Below are 22,479 nucleotides of genomic sequence, written 5' to 3'. Positions count from 1 at the left end.
AATACAGGCCATTTACCATTTAACTTTCTAAACTCAAACACATTTATTATTTTGAACTTGTCTTTCTTAAAGAGCATGTCGTCTTTATAAACTTCCTTACAAACTGCCTAATGCTGCAGTAAAACATTTTACTCATTGTATTCATTAACCTTTTTTCTTATTTTTCCTTCAGTCAACTGACTGACACATCATGTGATTTTACCTTGTTTTAATATTTCGGCTATTTTCAAAGCACACAGCACCACAGATATAAATAATAATAACTAAATCATTATCATTCACTTTTTTGTTGATTTTATTGTTTGTTTGTATTTTGTGATTCCAGATGAAGATGGTAACAGTCAGCATTTTACTGACTGTTCTCTTTGTTTCAGGTGAGCTGATTGTTCAGTTATTCAAAGACATTATTGGATTCATTTGTAATTTAACTTTCACCCACTTTAAAACAACCTGAAAGACAGAGCCAGCGCTTTGTGTTGTGATTGAAAATGTAAACAGTTTACAGTTTACAGTTTACAAACAATGAACAGCAGAGGAAAGAACAGCAGCTTGTTAATAATGAAACTGTATTTACAGGTGCTTTGGCTGATTATCCTCACTGGATAGCACTCTACATGACTGCACCAAAGACGATGGAAGCACTGAGTGGATCTTGTTTGCAAATCCCATGTAACTTCAGCACCAAAGACGAACAGAAATTTATAAGCAAAAGAAAAATCTTTGGAGTGTGGATTAAAATTAATGGTGACAAAAAGCCAAACAATGTGATCTTCAGAAGTAATGGAGCAGTTAACATCTATCCAATGAGTATTACTGGGAACCTGAGTCAGAGAAACTGCACCACTCTGTTTTCTATTTTAACCACAAACTACACAAACACATACTTCTTCAGAGTAGAGAGTGAAACATTCAAGGCAACAGCTCAACATGATCCTCTTCAAATAACAGTCACAGGTAAAGACTGAAGTTTTTAATCCATTTATATCATAAAATAATACAAACCTTTGTTCTGATACTCACTCTCTTTAATGAATGCAGACATTTACAAATCATTTATAAAAGAACATAATATGACATAAAGAAGAGAAAATTTATTGTAATTTTTTTAAAGAAGATGTTTTTTTCAGATTTAATTCATTTCTACGTCAGTTTTAGTTTACTTCAGCAAACTGAGAATGCACAGCAGTTCAAACTACATGTATGTAATATACTGTTCTTTAGTGTTAATATGTTTGTGATATGAAACCACAGATTCTTCTTGGAGGCCCAATAATACATACCCAGATTTCCTCCAATTTAATGGATTTAGAACATACCTGTCACTCCATCCGTCCTTTTCCTCCTTTCCTTATCAGATATCCAAGGGGGCAGGGATTTATTTCAGCTGTCATCGGGCGAGAGGTGGAGCACATCCTGCACAGGTCACCAGTCTGTTGCAAGGAGACAGATAACCATTTCTACTCACACTCACACCTATGGGCAATTTAGAATCATTTACTTAAAGCCAACAAGGTTTGATACAGAATTTTCTTTACGTCTTTGTCCTCGACAGGTCTATGACAGGCCGCTCAGACTGGCTGCTCTGCCAGTTATTGAGCTTTAAGCCACAATATGGGTGGCTGTAGTTCAGGAGGTAGAGCAGGTCGTCTGCTGATTGGAAGGTTGCTGGTTTAACCTTTGGTTCCACCAGTTTGCATGCCAAAAATCCTTGGGCAAAATACTAAATTGCTGTCCGATGCATCCATCGTAGTAGGAATAGGTGTGAATGTTAGTTTGAAAGCACTTAAAAGCATTGAGAAAGTGCTTGTGTGGCATGTTGTATAAAGCGCTTTATGGTCTGGGAGAGTAGAAAAATGCTACATAAGAATCAGTCCATTTACCAATAGCAACAGCAGACATGTGGAGTGTGTATGCTTTTCTGCCTCTCATAACCCCAGTGATTTTCCTGTGGTTGGAAATCTCACGTGATATTGTAACATCACAAGTTCAGGCAACTAACCACTCCTATTCAATTGTATCATGTCATCTCAACAAGAATACAATTAACTAGTTTTAAGTTGTTGAATTTCATGCAGATCGTCGATGATTTAATTCAGTTCACCGTGGAAACATAAAAGTATTTTGTTCAAATTTCACTTTAGACTCTTGTAAATGTAACAACAACCCAAATTTCATTTTTTTGCAAACATGCCCAGAGAAAGCAGCTGTGTGTGTGGTTCCTCTTGTAGATATGTTTTTTCTTTTCATTATAGACGAACAATTTGAAATTCTTGGTGCAGAAATGGTCTTCAAAATGTGTCGATATTAAGAAAAAACATCAAATGTCTCACTTTTAACCAGTGATGTTTCAGGTTTAATCGATTTGACTGTCAGTTGTTGTTTATATTGACAAAACTGAGAATCCATAGTAGTTCAAACTGCATGTATGCTTTAGTGTTAATACGTTTGTGATGTGAAACCACAGATTCTCCTTGGAGGCCCAATATTACAATCTCAGGTGATCTGAAGGAGAAGGAGTCTGTCACTATAACCTGCTCAGCTCTCACTCCCTGTCCACACTCCCCTCCTCAACTCACCTGGAATCTCCAACAAGACTCTCACAACAAAACAGAGGAAAACACAGATGGAAGCTTTACAACTAAAATCCAGCAGAACATCACTCTGTCAGACACACATGATGGAAAGAAGATCAGCTGCTCTGCCAGATATCCTGTGAACCAAGGAAAAGACACCAAGACAGCAGAGACAGAAGAGACTCTCAGTGTTTCATGTAAGACAATCAGAGTGTTTTTATGGATCCTGTGAGTAAACTATGAGTAATGGAATATTAAATGTTTATAATGGATAATAGGAATCCGTATTAGAGCTATTTCCCCCCTTTTTTTCCAGTGCTCCCCAAAGAAACCACAGCATTTATCAACCCATCAGGTTCAGTGCCAGCAGGCAGTCAGGTGAACCTAGCTTGTTATAGTAAAGCCAAACCTCCAGTCCGCAGCTTCACCTGGTTCAAGAAGAGCAGAGATGGAGCTGTGAAAGTATCTGAAGGAGTGATTTACAGCTTCAGTGTAACAGATGGAGGAGTTTATTACTGTGTGGCCACTAATGATCTGGGTAATCAGACATCAGCAGAGATTAACTTGACTGTTGGAGGTAAAGTTACTCAGCATTTAGCTGTTTTTTATTTTTTAAATCATTTTTTGAGGTATTTCTTAAAAGTGAGTTGAAAAAGAAGCAAATTTAGCTTCATGAAGTTCAAATCTTGTAATTTATCCTACAACGTGGCTGTTCATCTGTTAGACTTGAAAACTATTTTTTCACCTAAAACAATCTTATTTACTGTTTTCTGCATTACAGGTGGAAACCTGGTTGGTGTCTACACTATAGTGAAGACTGTTGGAATCATAATGCTCATGAGCACACTGATCTTATTTGAGTGGTGAGACAAATGTTTCTGTGACACACGCATTTGAAACCAACTAACTCATCGTAAAACAACATAATTCAGTCTTTCTGGTTTCTTTGATTTGATTCTGTTTTTTCCCTTCAGCTGGTTCAGATCAAGATTCTCCAACAAACCAGATACTGAAAGCTGTCAGATGAACAGAGTCACATCACAACACATCAACTAAAGTTTCCACAGGAGGAAAAACTCCACCTTCAATCATCACTTAATTCCCTTCAGTGACTTTCAACAGTTGTACATGACCATTTTACTTTGAATGTAGAGATGCTGTTGCAGAAATCGAAACATTTACTTTGTGGATAATTTCATATCATTCCTTCGCTGCCCTGAGTCTGTTAAACAGGGGCTGCTTCAGCCTGACCATCTTATTTTTTTATAGTGTATCCATGAATATTGATCTAACACCACACTTCTGTAAGACTGATCCAGCATAATGTGTGGAGATGCACGCAATTTTACACTCTATTACAGGTACAGCTGTGTTCTTGCTATTACTATAGAATCGATTTTAAGGTTTTACTATTTGTTTTTAAAGCTCTCCATGGTTTGGCTCCAGGTTACATTTCAGATCTTCTTAGCCTGCACTTACCCACTCGATCTCTGCTCTCCTCCAGTCAGATGGTTTTATCAGTTCCACGCTCCCAGCTCAAATCTAGAGGGGACAGGGCTTTCTCCATTGCCGCCCCGAGACTCTGGAATAGTCTTCCCCCCTTCATAAAATTCTCTTCATCCTTGGAAGTCTTTAAATCGATTCTCAAGACCTACTTATTTTCCAAGGCTTTCAGATCTCTTTGATATCTTTTTTTATTCTGTCTATTTGGTCTCTTATATTATGGATGGTGTTGTATGTGTATATACGTTATATTCACATATGTGTGCTTGTGTGTGAATGTGTACAGTTTTGTATATGTATGTGCATATTTGCATGTACATTATATGCTATATACTCTTACATGTCTTACAATTCTTTTTTAAAATGTTTTCTTTCTATTTCAATTCTTTTATTATATTATCCCTCTGTTCAGCACTTTGGCCGACACTTGATGTCTTTTAAATGTGCTATATAAATAAAGATGACTTGACTATTGAATAACCTTTCAACAGCTTCTGCTGCCCCCTTTGTGGACTACACAAAAGAACATTTGTAATGCCCTGAAGTGTTCAGGCTGCATTGGGGGAATAGCAGTGATTTACAAGTACAACTTCAGTTATGATACATTTACTCTGAGCTCATTTCATTCCTTCAAAGTTAACCATGAAAGTCCAGTTTGCTGTAGTATTATCCACCTGTGATGACTTTCTGAATGAATTCTTTGATCTGTTTTAATACATTGTTGCAAAATTAAACCAAATCCCTTTGGTAGGTGATTTTAATTACACTGATGATCTAGCTCTACAACCTCAGAATCTGTTAACAGTGCAAAGTCACTTGTATGTGAATGGTCTCCTTGTGATCCTGCAGTCGTCCCATGCTGACTTAACCATTTTCTCTTTATCTCTCCTGTCTGGACTTTTCTGTCAACACTTCAGAGTGAGTTACTGAGAGAGAGACTTTCTGTGGTCCTGTCTGAACTGGAGCCCTGGAATCATTAATTGGAAATCCTTCTGTTGTCACATTCTGTTGTTGCTTCACTGTGAATAAACACACTGAACTTAATCCTCTGAGTCTGCGTTCTTAGTCTAACCAGTCCATTACTTGTGACAGTGGCAGCAGCACCCCCTTTGGTCTGTTCAGCTAATCTATAAACTCCCTGCAAATGCCATACGTAGCTATAACACCAGTCATAGTCATTTCTTTTAAGTAATTGAATCTTTGTATCAACAAATATTTGTATTCCTGGTCTGGTCATGTCAAGGCCCGTCATCTAGTGGAATAGCAGAAAAACCATGTAATGGCTGGAGTGGAGCTTTTACTCCAAGCAATCATTTCACAAGAATGAAAGTACTACAAAAGGTACATTAGTAAAAGCTCTGAAGAATGCAACAGTCCCCTGAGTGCTCAATGAAGCCATAAATGTTTAGCTTGATGCATAGGATAAATAGAAGCCCACAGCTGAGGGCAGAGAAGTCCAACAAGATCTGTGATCACTCATCTGCCCTCTTTCATGGGTGTTAGGCTGCTTTTCTCTTTACATCACTACCTGTTTCTTATACTGACACAGTTATACTCTAGTCCAAGCATATTCTTATTTGAGCCAATCAGCCACCACTTTGTGTGCTCTACATTTGTGCTCTCTGTCATTCTCTCTTTGTGCAACACACCACCTCCCCATCTCCACTTCACAGACACCTCAGAGCTCCATCCAAGCTTCAGCCTTCAAATTCATCCCCGCCAGCTTCTAGCCTTCAGGGGGTCGTGTTCAAAATCTCTGGTATTCCATTCTAACATGATGGGTCATCAGGGTTTTACGTGCCAAGGGGTGTGGCTTTGCTTTTGTGCTCTGTTTTGTGTTCTATTCATCTTTCAGGCGTCAGGCCTCCTCTGATTGGCCAGTTCGAAGTTGATTGGCAGGTGTCTATTGGCTGGACTGGGCTCAGTTGGCCAATCACACTCCAAGGAACACTACAAATGAGCCGCTCCCTGGCCAGCTGGGGGCTGCTGGCTTCTGCTTCGACAAACATTTGCGAACAGGCTTCTGTATGTTGTGTGTGGTGGGAGGCTGGACAGGTAAGCCGGGGTACCCTATACATTGGTTGTAGATTTTACTCTGTTAGACACACTAGGTTATGCGGTTGATGCCACCCTTGTATGTTTTCACTGACTTTTATCAAGTAGCTAGGTAGGCCTTTTGTTTTGCATTTTTCTTTCAGTTAGGCTAGGCCCTGGAAGCTACCGACCTCTTTTTGTTTTATTACTTTCTTTGATTTGGATCAACCGCCCAGTCCTCCTCCCCCCCCACCTTTTCTCTGTTGTTAAGATTGACTGTCCAACCATTAAATTCTGCCTGATACCTAACTGCTCTGTGGTCTTCCTCCTTCATTGATTGTGGTTGTCCAGTGTTGCTGTCTCCTTCCTACCTTTGCCTCCGCCATGGTGGTGGGGGGGGGGGGACGTAACAAGGGTCTAAATCCCAAATAAATTAATCATTTTATATAAATCATTATCAATTCTTTTAACTAGTTTTTCTGTAGGGCTGTTGCTGGCGACTAATGTCTTTGTCGACTAACTGACGAGTTTAAAACTAAGAAATACTCAAGTTATATTTTGGAAACTTTAATGTCAAAAACTAAATATGACAAATAAAAACACCTGAAAAATGATAGACTGAAATATGTCTTTCCCTAACGAAACATATTTTTTCGTACAAATGTCTTAAACTCTCCTAGAATGAAGATGAAGCACATTTATTATTTTTTCAGATATTTCTTTATTTACTGCTCTTGACATGCAACTAAAATATAAAATGCCTTTTTGTATTTATTCACCTCAAATGTTGTGTGTTGGGCTGTGCAGTAACACTGGATTCCTTTGTAACATCTCTGAGTGTCACCGAGGCGATCGTGGCTCAAGAGTTGGGAGTTCGCCTTGTAATCGGAAGGTTGCCGGTTCAAGCACCGGCTTGACAGTCTCAGTCGTTGTGTCCTTGGGCAAGACACTTCACCCATTGCGCCTACTGGTGGTGGTCAGAGGGCCCGTTGGCGCCAGGTTCCGGCAGCCTCGCCTCTGTCAGTCCGCCCCAAGGTGGCTGTGGCTACAATGTAGCTTACCATCACCAGTGTGTGGATGACTGGTTGTGTAAAGCGCTTTGGGGTCCTTAGGGACTAGAAAAGCACTATACAAATACAGGCCATTTACCGCATCGCTCCTGTGGTGGTGCTGTGACTGCTCATAGCTTAACAATACCTGCATATTTGATGTCTACAGATATAATGTGACATTCATACTGAGAGTTATATGTATTCTGTAAGCTGTTATGCATGTTTGGAATTAAGTCAATTTAGTAAAAATGTTGTTTGACTGTGTTGTCTATTACAGGATATTTGCAGAAAGGACAAAACTGTTGTTGCAGTGTTGTATTTGGTATCATCACGTCAGGCCTATAACAGCTTTGCAACTAAAGCAAGATTGCATCTTCTTAAGTAGCAGGTTCTCTGTCTGTACTTCCTTTTTTGTTTGCAACCGCACGGAGCTAGTTTCTGTGTTTGACCACGTTACTGATATATGCCGACTGTCACACATTGTAGTGGTTATTTAGATGGTATCAACTCGTTGCATAATTATTAACTGATGAAGAAACAAACAAAATAAGGTGGAATACAGTTTTCCTCCAGCTCCTCATTGTCTATTGTGGTAATCACTGTCAGCCTGATCTCTGGCTGCAGCACAGGGCTTGTTTGATTTCACAGAGTGTCTTTTTTAAGAAGCAGTCAGAACAGCAGAAAATGAAGATGTTCATTATGATGAAACCAAAGCAGAGACCTTCTTTAGTCTCAGTGCAGGACAGCACACAGAAGCAGGATTTAGTGCATTCACAGATCAACGTGTGCAACAGCGTAACGCCGAGACGTGAAGGCCCAGAGAGTATGAACTCTCATTGTATCTACTGAGTGTGCAAGTAAGTGTGCAAGACTGAGAGCAGAAGAGAAGTGCAGAGTAAATGAGTGTGCAGTTGAACAAATGTTGTTACAGAGAAATGTTCCCTCTGAATACGTCCCAATTAAAAGGTCCATTGGAAAGGTTCAACCAGGAGCTGGAGACACAGCGGCACGCGTAGGTTGGAGGAGTTCAGCCTCAGCATGCTGTTACTGATCTCACCAACATTTCTTACCCTCCCTGATATAAATGACCTAAAACATACATTTTATGACATCAGCGAGCCAGAAGTTGGAACATCAGGGAACCTCTGTGCTACACGATTGATGATTCACCACAAGGATCCTCTGTAGCCAAATACCTCACAGAACAATTACATTGAATTCAATTTTGTGTTTCCATTGCTTGAAGGAGAAAATTTAATTCAAAACCTTTACCAAGCTTCTACTAATAAATGAATCACTTTACCAAACAGCAGAATAAACAGGTCCCACAGCTTTGCCACTTCTATCTTCCAGTATCACCACTCCAGCAGCACACGCATGGCCTCTCAGGGCCCAGCAGTCAAAGGCAAGCAACACTTGATACTGGACGTCCAGATAACGTGTGTGTGTAGAGCGAGAGAGATACAGTCTTTTTTTTTCCCACAACTTAGACATTCACATTACTCACACTCTCATTACACATACATATAGGATCCAAAGTCCATAGTCCAAAGTACCATCAGGGTGTACACCCCACCCCTGGCATCGTTGCCCACCTCTCAATTTTAAATACACGTAGACATTGAGGGCTAGCAGGAGGGACCATGCGCTTACCTGCTGCTCTCTGGCAGGTAGCTCCAAGCCCTCCTGGGTTTTAAATGCACCTTAGAACACACATGCATCAACATTACAATGAACGCGTGGAGGGAAGTTTGGAGTCTTCTCTCACCCCCGTTCTCTGCGACCTGCTGGAGCAGGGGGGCTAGGACTAGGAGGAGGAGTTGGCCGTCCGACTGCGGTCTGGAGTGTGGAGCCTTCCTGCTGCTGCGGAGTCGGGGTGGTCTGCCTCCCCCCACCGCAGGGAAAAGGGAAACACCACCTGGGTCTGGGTGCAGTTCCCCCCTCCAGGGGCGGGGGCACCTAGACCCGGTTTGTAGAGTACGCTTGGGGAGTGTGATCGTGTGTACAACGTCTCTTTATGTCTGTCTCCACGTTGGTTGAGTGTGGAGTAAGTGCATATGAGAGCATGAGGGTGGGAATGGATGTTTGTATCTGTGTGTGCCTGTATGTCTGTGTCTATATGTCAGGTTGGGTGTCAGGCGCCACCTCTCTGGGGACATCTCAGGCCCTCCAAGGTTTGGAGGCCTCTCTCCCCCTACCACCACTTCCCCTGCCAGTGGCGGACCCCCTCAGACATCGGTGCGTTGGTGGTTCTTTGTGTCCGGGGATGGGCGTCCAGGTACACACCGGCTCACTCCTTGGCGGCCGCTTATTGGGGCCTGGAGCCTGGGGCTCGCTCGGGCCACTTCGGAGGCTCGGTCACTCAGGCAGAGCTGGCTGCCGGCGGAGCTCACGGGCGCGTCACTGCAACTCCCCCTGGCTTCTGCTCCGCGGCTGCTGAGTGAGCCCTCATCTGGGACTCTCCTCAGCTCTTTCCGGGACAGTGGCGCAGCTGCCCCTCTGTTGGTCTTCCTTGGTCTCTTGTGTTCTGGGGGCCTCTGGATGTCTGGAGTTTTGATCTCCTCCACACCTGCTTCACGCCCTGGAGGACGGGGCTGTGGCCCCCCCACACCCTCTAGCAGATTATTACATGAAGGAACCTTTTAAAAAACAAAAAACAAGCGCGTCCATGCTCACAGGTGTACACACGGGTGATCACACCCACAAACTACACCCTTTTTGGCTCCTACCTCAAAGCACACTGTGTTCTGTTGATCTTATGTGTTGCACAATAATGTTTAACATTTAGTATTTACTGTCATATTCCCATATATCATTGTGATGTTGTTTATTCTATTACTCTTGTTCTCTTCTGCTTGCTTTCTTTTTTCTTTCTCAGCAGGTGATCCAGGTGATTGATATATGCATTTTTTTTTCTCTGCCCGTTCTGTTGGTTTTTGTCTTTTGCCCTTCTCCACCGTCCCTCTTCTCAGCTGTTTCTCTTTCCCTCTTTCTTTCTCCCCTTCTTTCCCCCAGTCAAGTCTGTCCCGTATTCAGTAAGTGAAAATAAAATAAACAATAAAAGGTGAATCAAATGGACCATTACGGCAAGGCTGGGATGGTCAGTTTGGTAAAGTAAATCCGTTGGGCATCTTTCTTTGCCTTTAGACAACAATTCTGATGGCAAAAGAGCCAAACGGGACAGGCCAAAAAGAAAAAAGAAAAAAAAAAAAAAAAAGAGAGAGATACAGTCTGTCATAGTCCATCATCATGATTTGTGTTAGCACAGGTTGTACATATATATCATACTAAGAATGATTCAATCACTTGTGTAAGGTTAAGGTCAGAGGCTTCGACAGACCAAAAGTTAAAAATGTCTTTAAGGGCAAAATCTGACTTCTTTCACAGGAAATAAGCAGGCGGCACAAAACAGACTTCATTATGCAGCGCTACAGTCAGTGGGTGTCTCTACATGTACTTCCTCAGATGATCATTTGTATTTTACAGTTTATAGTAGTTCTGCTGAAGGCTGCTTTGTTTCACTCATAAGACAATCATCAGATGTAATGTGGGGTAAAGAAACATTTTACTGCTTTTATTTCTTAACTTTCTAAACTGAAAGACATTTATTATTTTGAACTTGTCTTTCTTAAAGAGCATGTCGTCTTTATAAACTTCCTTATAAACTGCCTAATGTTACAGTAAAACACATTTTACTCATTGTATTCATTAACTTTATAAATTAACCTTTTTCTTATTTTTCCTTCAGTCAACTGACTGACACATCATGTGATTTTACCTTGTTTTAATATTTCAGCTATTTTCAAAGCACACAGCACCACAGATATAAATAATAATAACTAAATCATTATCATTCACTTTTTTGTTGATTTTATTGTTTGTTTGTATTTTGTGAATCCAGATGAAGATGGTGACAGTCAGCATTTTACTGACTGTTCTCTTTGTTTCAGGTGAGCTGATTGTTCTGTTATTCAAAGACATTATTGGATTCATTTGTAATTTAACTTTCACCCACTTTAAAACAACCTGAAAGACAGAGCCAGCGCTTTGTGTTGTGATTGAAAATGTTTAGAGTTTACAAACAATGAACAGCAGCTTGTTAATAATGAAACTGTATTTACAGGTGCTTTGGCTGATTATCCTCCCAGGATAGCACTCTACATGACTGCACCAAAGACGATGGAAGCACTGAGTGGATCTTGTTTGCAAATCCCATGTAACTTCAGACCCAAAGACGAACAGAAATTTAACAGCAAAATAAAAATCTTTGTAGTGTGGATTAAAAATAATGGTGACTTTGGCAAAAATCCAAACAATGTGATCTTCAACAATAGTGGAGCAGTTAGCATCTATCCAATGAGTATTACTGGGAACCTGAGTCAGAGAGACTGCACCACTCTGTTTTCTAATTTAACCACAAACTACACAAACACATACTTCTTCAGAGTAGAGAGTGAACCATTCAAGGCAACAGCTCAACATGATCCTCTTCAAATAACAGTCAGAGGTAAAGACTGAAGTTTTTAATCCATTTATATCAAAAAATAATACAAACCTTTGTTCTGATACTCACTCTCTTTAATGAATGCAGACATTTACAAATCATTTATAAAAGAACATAATATGAGATAAAGAAGAGAAAATTTATTGTAATTTTTTTTAAGAAGATGTTTTTTCAGATTTAATTCATTTCTACGTCAGTTTTAGTTTACTTCAGCAAACTGAGAATGCACAGCAGTTCAAACTACATGTATGTAATATACTGTTCTTTAGTGTTAACATGTTTGTGATATGAAACCACAGATTCTTCTTGGAGGCCCAATAATACATACCCAGATTTCCTCCAATTTAATGGATTTAGAACATACCTGTCACTCCATCCGTCCTTTTCCTCCTTTCCTCATCAGATATCCAAGGGGGCAGGGATTTATTTCAGCTGTCATCGGGCGAGAGGTGGAGCACATCCTGCACAGGTCACCAGTCTGTTGCAAGGAGACAGATAACCATTTCTACTCACACTCACACCTATGGGAAATTTAGAATCATTTACTTAAAGCCAACAAGGTTGAAACAGAATTTTCTTTACGTCTTTGTCCTCGACAGGTCTATGACAGGCCGCTCAGACTGGCTGCTCTGCCAGTTATTGAGCTTTAAGCCACAATATGGGTGGCTGTAGTTCAGGAGGTAGAGCAGGTCGTCTGCTGATTGGAAGGTTGCTGGTTTAACCTTTGGCTCCACCAGTCTGCATGCCAAAAATCCTTGGGCAAAATACTAAATTGCTGTCCGATGCATCCATCATAGAATGAATAGGTGTGAATGTTAGTTTGAAAGCACTTAAAAGCATTGAGAAAGTGCTTGTGTGGCATGTTGTATAAAGCGCTTTATGGTCTGGGAGAGTAGAAAAATGCTACATAAGAATCAGTCCATTTACCAATAGCAACAGCAGACATGTGGAGTGTGTACGCTTTTCTGCCTCTCATAACCCCAGTGATTTTCCTGTGGTTGGAAATCTCACGTGATCTTGTAACATCACAAGTTCAGGCAACTAACCACTCCTATTCAATTGTATCATGTCATCTCAACAAGAATACAATTAACTAGTTTTAAGTTGTTGAATTTCATGCAGATCGTCGATGATTTAATTCAGTTCACCGTGGAAACATAAAAGTATTTTGTTCAAATTTCACTTTAGACTCTTGTAAATGTAACAACAACCCAAATTTCATTTTTTTGCAAACATGCCCAGAGAAAGCAGCTGTGTGTGTGGTTCCTCTTGTAGATATGTTTTTTCTTTTCATTATAGACGAACAATTTGAAATTCTTGGTGCAGAAATGTGTCGATATTAAGAAAAAACATCAAATGTCTCACTTTTAACCAGTGATGTTTCAGGTTTAATAGATTTGACTGTCAGTTGTTGTTTATGTTGACAAAACTGAGAATCCATAGTTGTTCAAACTGCATGTATGCTTTAGTGTTAATACGTTTGTGATGTGAAACCACAGATTCTCCTTGGAGGCCCGATATTACAATCCCAGGTGATCTGAAGGAGAAGGAGTCTGTCACTATAACCTGCTCAGCTCTCACTCCCTGTCCACACTCCCCTCCTCAACTCACCTGGAATCTCCAACAAGACTCTCACAACAAAATGGAGCAAAACACAGATGGAAGCTTTACAACTAAAATCCAGCAGAACATCACTCTGTCAGACACACATGATGGAAAGAAGATCAGCTGCTCTGCCAGATATCCTGTGAACCAAGGAAAAGACACCAAGACAGCAGAAACAGAAGAGACTCTCAGTGTTTCATGTAAGACAATCAGAATTTGTTGTTGAACTGAATCCTTCAGGACACCATGGTATATGGGATATCACTTTCTCTCTTTTATTTCTCCAGATGCTCCTAAAGACACCTCAGCATCCATCAGTCCATCAGGTTTGGTGTCAGCAGGCAGCTGGGTGAACCTGACCTGCTCCAGCAGAGCCAAACCTCCAGTCAGCAGCTTCACCTGGTTCAAGAAGAGCAGAGATGGAGCTGTGAAAGTATCTGAAGGAGAGATTTACAGCTTCAATGTAACAGATGGAGGAGTTTATTACTGTGTGGCCACTAATGATCTGGGTAATCAGACATCAGCAGAGATTAACATGACTGTTGGAGGTAAAGTTACTCAGCATTTAGCTGTTTTTTTAATTTATTTTTTAATCATTTTTTGAGGTATTTCTTAAAAGTGAGTTGAAAAGGAAGCAAATTTAGCTTTATGAAGTTCAAATCTTGTAATTTATCCTACAACGTGGCTGTTCATCTGTTAGACTTGAAAACTATTTTTTCACCTAAAACAATCTTATTCACTGTTTTCTGCATTACAGGTGGAAACCTGGTTGGTGTCTACACTATAGTGAAGACTGTGGGAATCATAATGCTCGTGAGCACACTGATCGTATTTGAGTGGTGAGACAAATGTTTCTGTGACACACGCATTTGAAACCAACTAACTCGTCGTAAAACAACATAATTCAGTCTTTCTGGTTTCTTTGATTTGATTCTGTTTTTTCCCTTCAGCTGGTTCAGATGAAGATTCTCCAACAAACCAGATACTGAAAGCTGTCAGATGAACAGAGTCACATCACAACACATCAACTAAAGTTTCCACAGGAGGAAAAACTCCACCTTCAATTATCACTTAATTCCCTTCAGTGACTTTCAACAGTTGTACATGACCATTTTACTTTGAATGTAGAGATGCTGTTGCAGAAATCGAAACATTTACTTTGTGGATAATTTCATATCATTCCTTCGCTGCCCTGAGTCTGTTAAACAGGGGCTGCTTCAGCCTGACCATCTTATTTTTTTATAGTGTATCCATGAATATTGATCTAACACCACACTTCTGTAAGACTGATCCAGCATAATGTGTGGAGATGCACGCAATTTTACACTCTATTACAGGTACAGCTGTGTTCTTGCTATTACTATAGAATCAATTTTAAGGTTTTACTATTTGTTTTTAAAGCTCTCCATGGTTTGGCTCCAGGTTACATTTCAGATCTTCTTAGCCTGCACTTACCCACTCGATCTCTGCTCTCCTCCAGTCAGATGGTTTTATCAGTTCCACGCTCCCAGCTCAAATCTAGAGGGGACAGGGCTTTCTCCATTGCCGCCCCGAGACTCTGGAATAGTCTTCCCCCCTTCATAAAATTCTCTTCATCCTTGGAAGTCTTTAAATCGATTCTCAAGACCTACTTATTTTCCAAGGCTTTCAGATCTCTTTGATATCTTTTTTTATTCTGTCTATTTGGTCTCTTATATTATGGATGGTGTTGTATGTGTATATACGTTATATTCACATATGTGTGCTTGTGTGTGAATGTGTACAGTTTTGTATATGTATGTGCATATTTGCATGTACATTATATGCTATATACTCTTACATGTCTTACAATTCTTTTTTAAAATGTTTTCTTTCTATTTCAATTCTTTTATTATATTATCCCTCTGTTCAGCACTTTGGCCGACACTTGATGTCTTTTAAATGTGCTATATAAATAAAGATGACTTGACTTGACTTGACTTGACTATTGAATAACAGCTTCTGCTGCCCCCTTTGTGGACTACACAAAAGAACATTTGTAATGCCCTGAAGTGTTCAGGCTGCATTGGGGGAATAGCAGTGATTTACAAGTACAACTTCAGTTATGATACATTTACTCTGAGCTCATTTCATTCCTTCAAAGTTAACCATGAAAGTCCAGTTTGCTGTAGTATTATCCACCTGTGATGACTTTCTGAATGAATTCTTTGATCTGTTTTAATACATTGTTGCAAAATTAAACCAAATCCCTTTGGTAGGTGATTTTAATTACACTGATGATCTAGCTCTACAACCTCAGAATCTGTTAACAGTGCAAAGTCACTTGTATGTGAATGGTCTCCTTGTGATCCTGCAGTCGTCCCATGCTGACTTAACCATTTTCTCTTTATCTCTCCTGTCTGGACTTTTCTGTCAACACTTCAGAGTGAGTTACTGAGAGAGAGACTTCCTGTGGTCCTGTCTGAACTGGAGCCCTGGAATCATTAATTGGAAATCATTCTGTTGTCACATTCTGTTGTTGCTTCACTGTGAATAAACACACTGAACTTAATCCTCTGAGTCTGCGTTCTTAGTCTAACCAGTCCATTACTTGTGACAGTGGCAGCAGCACCCCCTTTGGTCTGTTCAGCTAATCTATAAACTCCCTGCAAATGCCATACGTAGCTATAACACCAGTCATAGTCATTTCTTTTAAGTAATTGAATCTTTGTATCAACAAATATTTGTATTCCTGGTCTGGTCATGTCAAGGCCCGTCATCTAATGGAATAGCAGAAAAACCATGTAATGGCTGGAGTGGAGCTTTTACTCCAAGCAATCATTTCACAAGAATGAAAGTACTACAAAAGGTACATTAGTAAAAGCTCTGAAGAATGCAACAGTTCCCTGAGTGCTCAATGAAGCCATAAATGTTTAGCTTGATGCATAGGATAAATAGAAGCCCACAGCTGAGGGCAGAGAAGTCCAACAAGATCTGTGATCACTCATCTGCCCTCTTTCATGGGTGTTAGGCTGCTTTTCTCTTTACATCACTACCTGTTTCTTATACTGACACAGTTATACTCTAGTCCAAGCATATTCTTATTTGAGCCAATCAGCCACCACTTTGTGTGCTCTACATTTGTGCTCTCTGTCATTCTCTCTTTGTGCAACACACCACCTCCCCATCTCCACTTCACAGACACCTCAGAGCTCCATCCAAGCTTCAGCCTTCAAATTCATCCCCGCCAGCTTCTAGCCTTCAGTGGGTCGTGTTCAAAATCTCTGGTATTCCATTCTAACATGATGGGTCATCAGAGTCTAAATCCCAAATAAATTAATCATTTTATATAAATCATTATCAATTCTTTTAACTAGTTTTTCTGTAGGGATGTTGCTGGCGACTAATGTCTTTGTCGACTAACTGACGAGTTTAAAACTAAGAAATACTCAAGTTATACTTTGGAAACTTTAATGTCAAAAACTAAATATGACAAATAAAAACACCTGAAAAATGATAGACTGAAATATGTCTTTCCCTAACGAAACATATTTTTCGTACAATGTCTTAAACTCTCCTAGAATGAAGATGAAGCACATTTATTATTTTTTTCAGATATTTATTTATTTACTGCTCTTGACATGCAACTAAAATATAAAATGCCTTTTTGTATTTATTGACCTCAAATGTTGTGTGTTGGGCTGTGCAGTAACACTGGATTCCTTTGTAACATCTCTGAGTGTCACCGAGGCGATCGTGGCTCAAGCCCCGGCTTGACAGTCTCAGTCGTTGGTTCCTTGGGCAAGACACTTCACCCATTGCGCCTACTGGTGGTGGTCAGAGGGCCCGTTGGCGCCAGTGTCCGGCAGCCTCGCCTCTGTCAGTCCGCCCCAAGGTGGCTGTGGCTACAATGTAGCTTACCATCACCAGTGTGTGAATGTGTGTGTGAACGGGTGGATGACTGACTGTAGTGTAAAGCGCTTTGGGGTCCTTAGGGACTAGAAAAGCGCTATACAAATACAGGCCATTTACCGCATCGCTCCTGTGGTGGTGCTGTGACTGCTCATAGCTTAACAATACCTGCATATTTGATGTCTACAGATATAATGTGACATTCATACTGAGAGTTATATGTATTCTGTAAGCTGCAATGCAGGTTTGGAATTAACTTAAGTTAGTAAAAAGGTTGTTTGACTGTGATAAGTAATTATCTAGTGTTGTCTATTACAGGATATTTGCAGAAAGGACAAAACTGTTGTTGCAGTGTTGTATTTGGTATCATCACGTCAGGCCTATAACAGCTTTGCAACTAAAGTAAGATTGCATCTTCTTAAGTAGCGGGTTCTCTGTCTGTACTTCCTTTTTTGTTTGCAACCGCACGGAGCTAGTTTCTGTGTTTGACCACGTTACTGATATATGCCGACTGTCACACATTGTAGTGGTTATTCAGATGGTATCAACTCGTTGCATAATTATTAACTGATGAAGAAACAAACAAAATAAGGTGGAATACAGTTTTCCTCCAGCTCCTCATTGTCTATTGTGGTAATCACTGTCAGCCTGATCTCTGGCTGCAGCACAGGGCTTGTTTGATGTGTTTGGTCTGTATGATTTCACAGAGTGTGTCTTTTTTAAGAAGCAGTCAGAACAGCAGAAAATGAAGATGTTCATTATGATGAAACCAAAGCAGAGACCTTCTTTAGTCTCAGTGCAGGACAGCACACAGAAGCAGGATTTAGTGCATTCACAGATCAACGTGTGCAACAGCGTAACGCCGAGACGTGAAGGCCCAGAGAGTATGAACTCTCATTGTATCTACTGTGTGTGCAAGTAAGTGTGCAAGACTGAGAGCAGAAGAGAAGTGCAGAGTAAATGAGTGTGCAGTTGAACAAATGTTGTTACAGAGAAATGTTCCCTCTGAATACGTCCCAATTAAAAGATTGGAAAGGTTCAACCAGGAGCTGGAGACACAGCGGCACGCGTAGGTTGGAGGAGTTCAGCCTCAGCATGCTGTTACTGATCTCACCAACATTTCTTACCCTCCCTGATATAAATGACCTAAAACATACATTTTATGACATCAGCGAGCCAGAAGTTGGAACATCAGGGAACCTCTGTGCTACACGATTGATGATTCACCACAAGGATCCTCTGTAGCCAAATACCTCACAGAACAATTACATTGAATTCAATTTGGAGTTTCCATTGCTTGAAGGAGAAAATGTAATCCATTAAAGACTTTTACAACTAGTATTGGGACACAAAGTGTCAGCAGAGCAAACCAAAGACTGAACGTCCAAACAAATTAGTTGTGGACTAAAAATAAAAATTTAATTTACAATTCATGATTTTTCCAATTAAAATTAACAACATTGAAACAAATAGGAATGAAAAAGGAAGCAAATCAACAGCAGCATCTCCTAGGTCAGAAAAACAAAGTAAAAACTCCACTCTTACAGGAAAGTAAAGAAACATTACTATCTGAAACCATAATATGAATGCTAAAATAATGCAAAAACAAGAGATGTCGGAAAACCTTTACCAAGCTTCTACTAATAAATGAATCACTTTACCAAATAGCAGAATAAACAGGTCCCACAGCTTTGCCACTTCTATCTTCCAGTATCACCACTCCAGCAGCACACACATGGCAAATTAAAACACCTGAAAAAATGACTGAAAAGTGTGGTGCATTGTACTGTGCATTATGAATGACGCACTCTGTTCAAAAGTTCACGACAACCACTTCAATCAAAGTTCAAATCTAAAATAACATAAATGATAAATCATCCATGCAATATCTTCAGCTTATTTCAAGTATGCAGCAGTCTAAGCAGGGAAGCCCAGACCTCCTTTTTCCCACCTTGTCCATCTTCAGGGGAATGCTTGGCCTTTCCAGGGCCAGTGTATCAATCTAATCTCTACAGCATGTTCATTTAGGCTTTTTCGACATGGATATTTTTGCTGCCTATCATTAAAAATAATTCTTAGCTAATATGTTATGTACGCTCAGTGAATGAGAAGATAATGACCTTTTTTAAAAAAGAGAAAAAGAGGAAAATGGATAAAGGATGCCATGTGTGGAAATATAAGAATCTTATATATTGAGTCAAATCTACATCTACTGAGGAAGAACACTGATACATAAACACAGGACACTTGGTCTGATTCTTTGCACTGCACCTCAAATATGGGAGTAGATAGTGACTGTAGGAAGCAGTGGTACAGGGGTGAATTTAGAAATGAATGCTTTGCTATCACACTTGTTCTGGTCTAAGCATAACTGATGCAACAACATCTTCTGGGTATGTCTCCTTATGTATGGGAAGCTCTCCTCTCTGAGAGAAGAATTAAAACCCAGCAGTGTTAGTAACATGAAGTGCTCCGCTTTAGTGAATCAAAAGTGAACCAAGCCTTCTATTACTCAGAACTCTTGCCCAGATAAAGTTAACTGCCCTAGTTACAATATCAACAACATGGTTCTTATTTTGGACAGACTTAAAACAACACCTCCTGGTGCAGAAGAAATGTGTGGATGTTCTCTTCATCATGTTCAGATTGTTCTGTCATGGTCCCTGTGCCTCTCCGGCTCACTCATGTTGGCCACAGGATTGTTTTCTTTTCTCTCCTGCTTCCCTGGGTGGAGGTCATTGTGGGCTCTCACCCTTGGCCCACGCACCTGCGGTGATTACTACACCTGTTGCTGATCAGGCGGAGTCTCCCTTGCCTATTTAAGTCAGCACTGGAACGTTGAACCTCACGTGTTCGTGCTCTCAGTTCTCCTCAAAGAAACTCTCTCGGTATTGTGTGGCGTATTGATCTAATCGGACTCTTTGTGTTTAGATCTCCCCGGAACTGGTGGTGGACCCTGATCCCTGTGTGTGTCGACATAAGTGGAATTTGGAGCGAGAGTGGCTGTGGGCGAGTGTGCGTGAGAAGAGGAGTGGTGGAGTTTGGATTGAGTGGAGAGCAAGTGTGGATTCCTTCCTGCCCCATTCACTCCATATACACATCACTATGGTTTCCCTTCTGTGTTAATAAATTGTCAACCTTTTGCTTACCACAACGCAGTCTGCACTTGAATCCATCTGTTAGCCCTGACATGTTCATGTGTGATGTATATACAAGTTAGTGTCAGCAGTGCTTCCACACAACTTGAAAATAAACTCTTTTAAAAAGGAGGCATTAAATTGAAGTCACAAAAGCAGTTTATTTACACTGAAATATGTCTTTCCCTGATGAAACATATTTTTTTGTACAAATGTCTTGAACTCTCCTAGAATGAAGATGAAGCACATTTATTATTTTTTCAGATATTTTTTTATTTACTGCTCTTGGCATGCAACTAAAATATAAAATGCCTTTTTGTATTTATTGACCTCAAATTTTGTGTGTTGGGCTGTGCAGCTCAAGAGTTGGGAGTTCGCATTGTAATCGGAAGGTTGCCGGTTAGGGACTAGAAAAGCGCTATACAAATACAGGCCATTTACCGCATCGCTCCTGTGGTGGTGCTGTGACTGCTCATAGCTTAACAATACCTGCATATTTGATGTCTACAGATATAATGTGACATTCATACTGAGAGTTATATGTATTCTGTAAGCTGCAATGCAGGTTTGGAATTAACTTAAGTTAGTAAAAAGGTTGTTTGACTGTGATAAGTAATTATCTAGTGTTGTCTATTACAGGATATTTGCAGAAAGGACAAAACTGTTGTTGCAGTGTTGTATTTGGTATCATCACGTCAGGCCTATAACAGCTTTGCAACTAAAGTAAGATTGCATCTTCTTAAGTAGCGGGTTCTCTGTCTGTACTTCCTTTTTTTGTTTGCAACCGCACGGAGCTAGTTTCTGTGTTTGACCACGTTACTGATATATGCCGACTGTCACACATTGTAGTGGTTATTTAGATGGTATCAACTCGTTGCATAATTATTAACTGATGAAGAAACAAACAAAATAAGGTGGAATACAGTTTTCCTCCAGCTCCTCATTGTCTATTGTGGTAATCACTGTCAGCCTGATCTCTGGCTGCAGCACAGGGCTTGTTTGATGTGTTTGGTCTGTGTGATTTCACAGAGTGTGTCTTTTTTAAGAAGCAGTCAGAACAGCAGAAAATGAAGATGTTCATTATGATGAAACCAAAGCAGAGACCTTCTTTAGTCTCAGTGCAGGACAGCACACAGAAGCAGGATTTAGTGCATTCACAGATCAACGTGTGCAACAGCGTAACGCCGAGACGTGAAGGCCCAGAGAGTATGAACTCTCATTGTATCTACTGAGTGTGCAAGTAAGTGTGCAAGACTGAGAGCAGAAGAGAAGTGCAGAGTATACAGAGTGACAATAAAAGTGATTTGATTTGATTTGATTTGAGTAAATGAGTGTGCAGTTGAACAAATGTTGTTACAGAGAAATGTTCCCTCTGAATACGTCCCAATTAAAAGGTCCATTGGAAAGGTTCAACCAGGAGCTGGAGACAGAGCGGCACGCGTAGGTTGGAGGAGTTCAGCCTCAGCATGCTGTTACTGATCTCACCAACATTTCTAACCCCCCCTCTTATAAATGACCTAAAACATACATTTTATGACATCAGCGAGCCAGAAGTTGGAACATCAGGGAACCTCTGTGCTACACGATTGATGATTCACCACAAGGATCCTCTGTAGCCAAATACCTCACAGAACAATTACATTGAATTCAATTTTGTGTTTCCATTGCTTGAAGGAGAAAATTTAATTCAAAACCTTTACCAAGCTTCTACTAATAAATGAATCACTTTACCAAACAGCAGAATAAACAGGTCCCACAGCTTTGCCACTTCTATCTTCCAGTATCACCACTCCAGCAGCACACGCATGGCCTCTCAAGGCCCAGCAGTCAAAGGCAAGCAACACTTGATACTGGACGTCCAGATAACGTGTGTGTGTAGAGCGAGAGAGATACAGTCTGTCATAGTCCATCATCATGATTTGTGTTGGCACAGGTTGTACATATATATCATACTAAGAATGATTCAATCACTTGTGTAAGGTTAAGGTCAGAGGCTTCGACAGACCAAAAGTTAAAAATGTCTTTAAGGGCAACATCTGACTTTTTTCACAGGAAATAAGCAGGCGGCACAAAACAGACTTCATTATGCAGCGCTACAGTCAGTGGGTGTCTCTACATGTACTTCCTCAGATGACCATTTGTATTTTACAGTATATAGTAGTTCTGCTGAAGGCTGCTTTGTTTCACTCATAAGACAATCA

General features: G+C 40.3%; 1 protein-coding gene across 1 annotated transcript; it reads left to right on the top strand.

Annotated features, from left to right (window-relative positions):
- The first annotated feature begins 331 nt into the window (after positions 1-331).
- Positions 332-15,224, top strand: LOC113029884 (B-cell receptor CD22-like). The gene is made up of 7 exons (XM_080306419.1): positions 332-374; positions 577-954; positions 2,465-2,770; positions 2,890-3,150; positions 13,166-13,471; positions 13,559-13,837; positions 14,041-15,224. The coding sequence occupies exons 1-7, from the start codon at positions 332-334 to the stop codon at positions 14,112-14,114; spliced, it is 1,647 nt and encodes a 548-aa protein (XP_080162545.1). The 3' UTR covers positions 14,115-15,224.
- Positions 15,225-22,479: the final 7,255 nt, after the last annotated feature.

Source organism: Astatotilapia calliptera, chromosome 9 (assembly GCF_964374335.1).
Source record: "Astatotilapia calliptera chromosome 9, fAstCal68.1, whole genome shotgun sequence".
In the NCBI taxonomy this organism is placed as follows: domain Eukaryota; kingdom Metazoa; phylum Chordata; class Actinopteri; order Cichliformes; family Cichlidae; genus Astatotilapia; species Astatotilapia calliptera.
Note: the sequence above shows the minus strand (reverse complement) of the source record. Positions and strands in the feature narration are given on the sequence as shown.

What these genes read in the sequence shown, in the direction of transcription:
- LOC113029884 (XM_080306419.1), top strand. Translation starts at nt 332, where the DNA reads ATGGTAACAGTCAGCATTTTACTGACTGTTCTCTTTGTTTCAG. An exon ending in AGAGACTCTCAGTGTTTCAT is followed by an intron (nt 2,771 to 2,889) that starts GTAAGACAATCA and finishes CTTTTTTTCCAG; the next exon opens with TGCTCCCCAAAGAAACCACA. An exon ending in AGAGACTCTCAGTGTTTCAT is followed by an intron (nt 13,472 to 13,558) that starts GTAAGACAATCA and finishes TTATTTCTCCAG; the next exon opens with ATGCTCCTAAAGACACCTCA.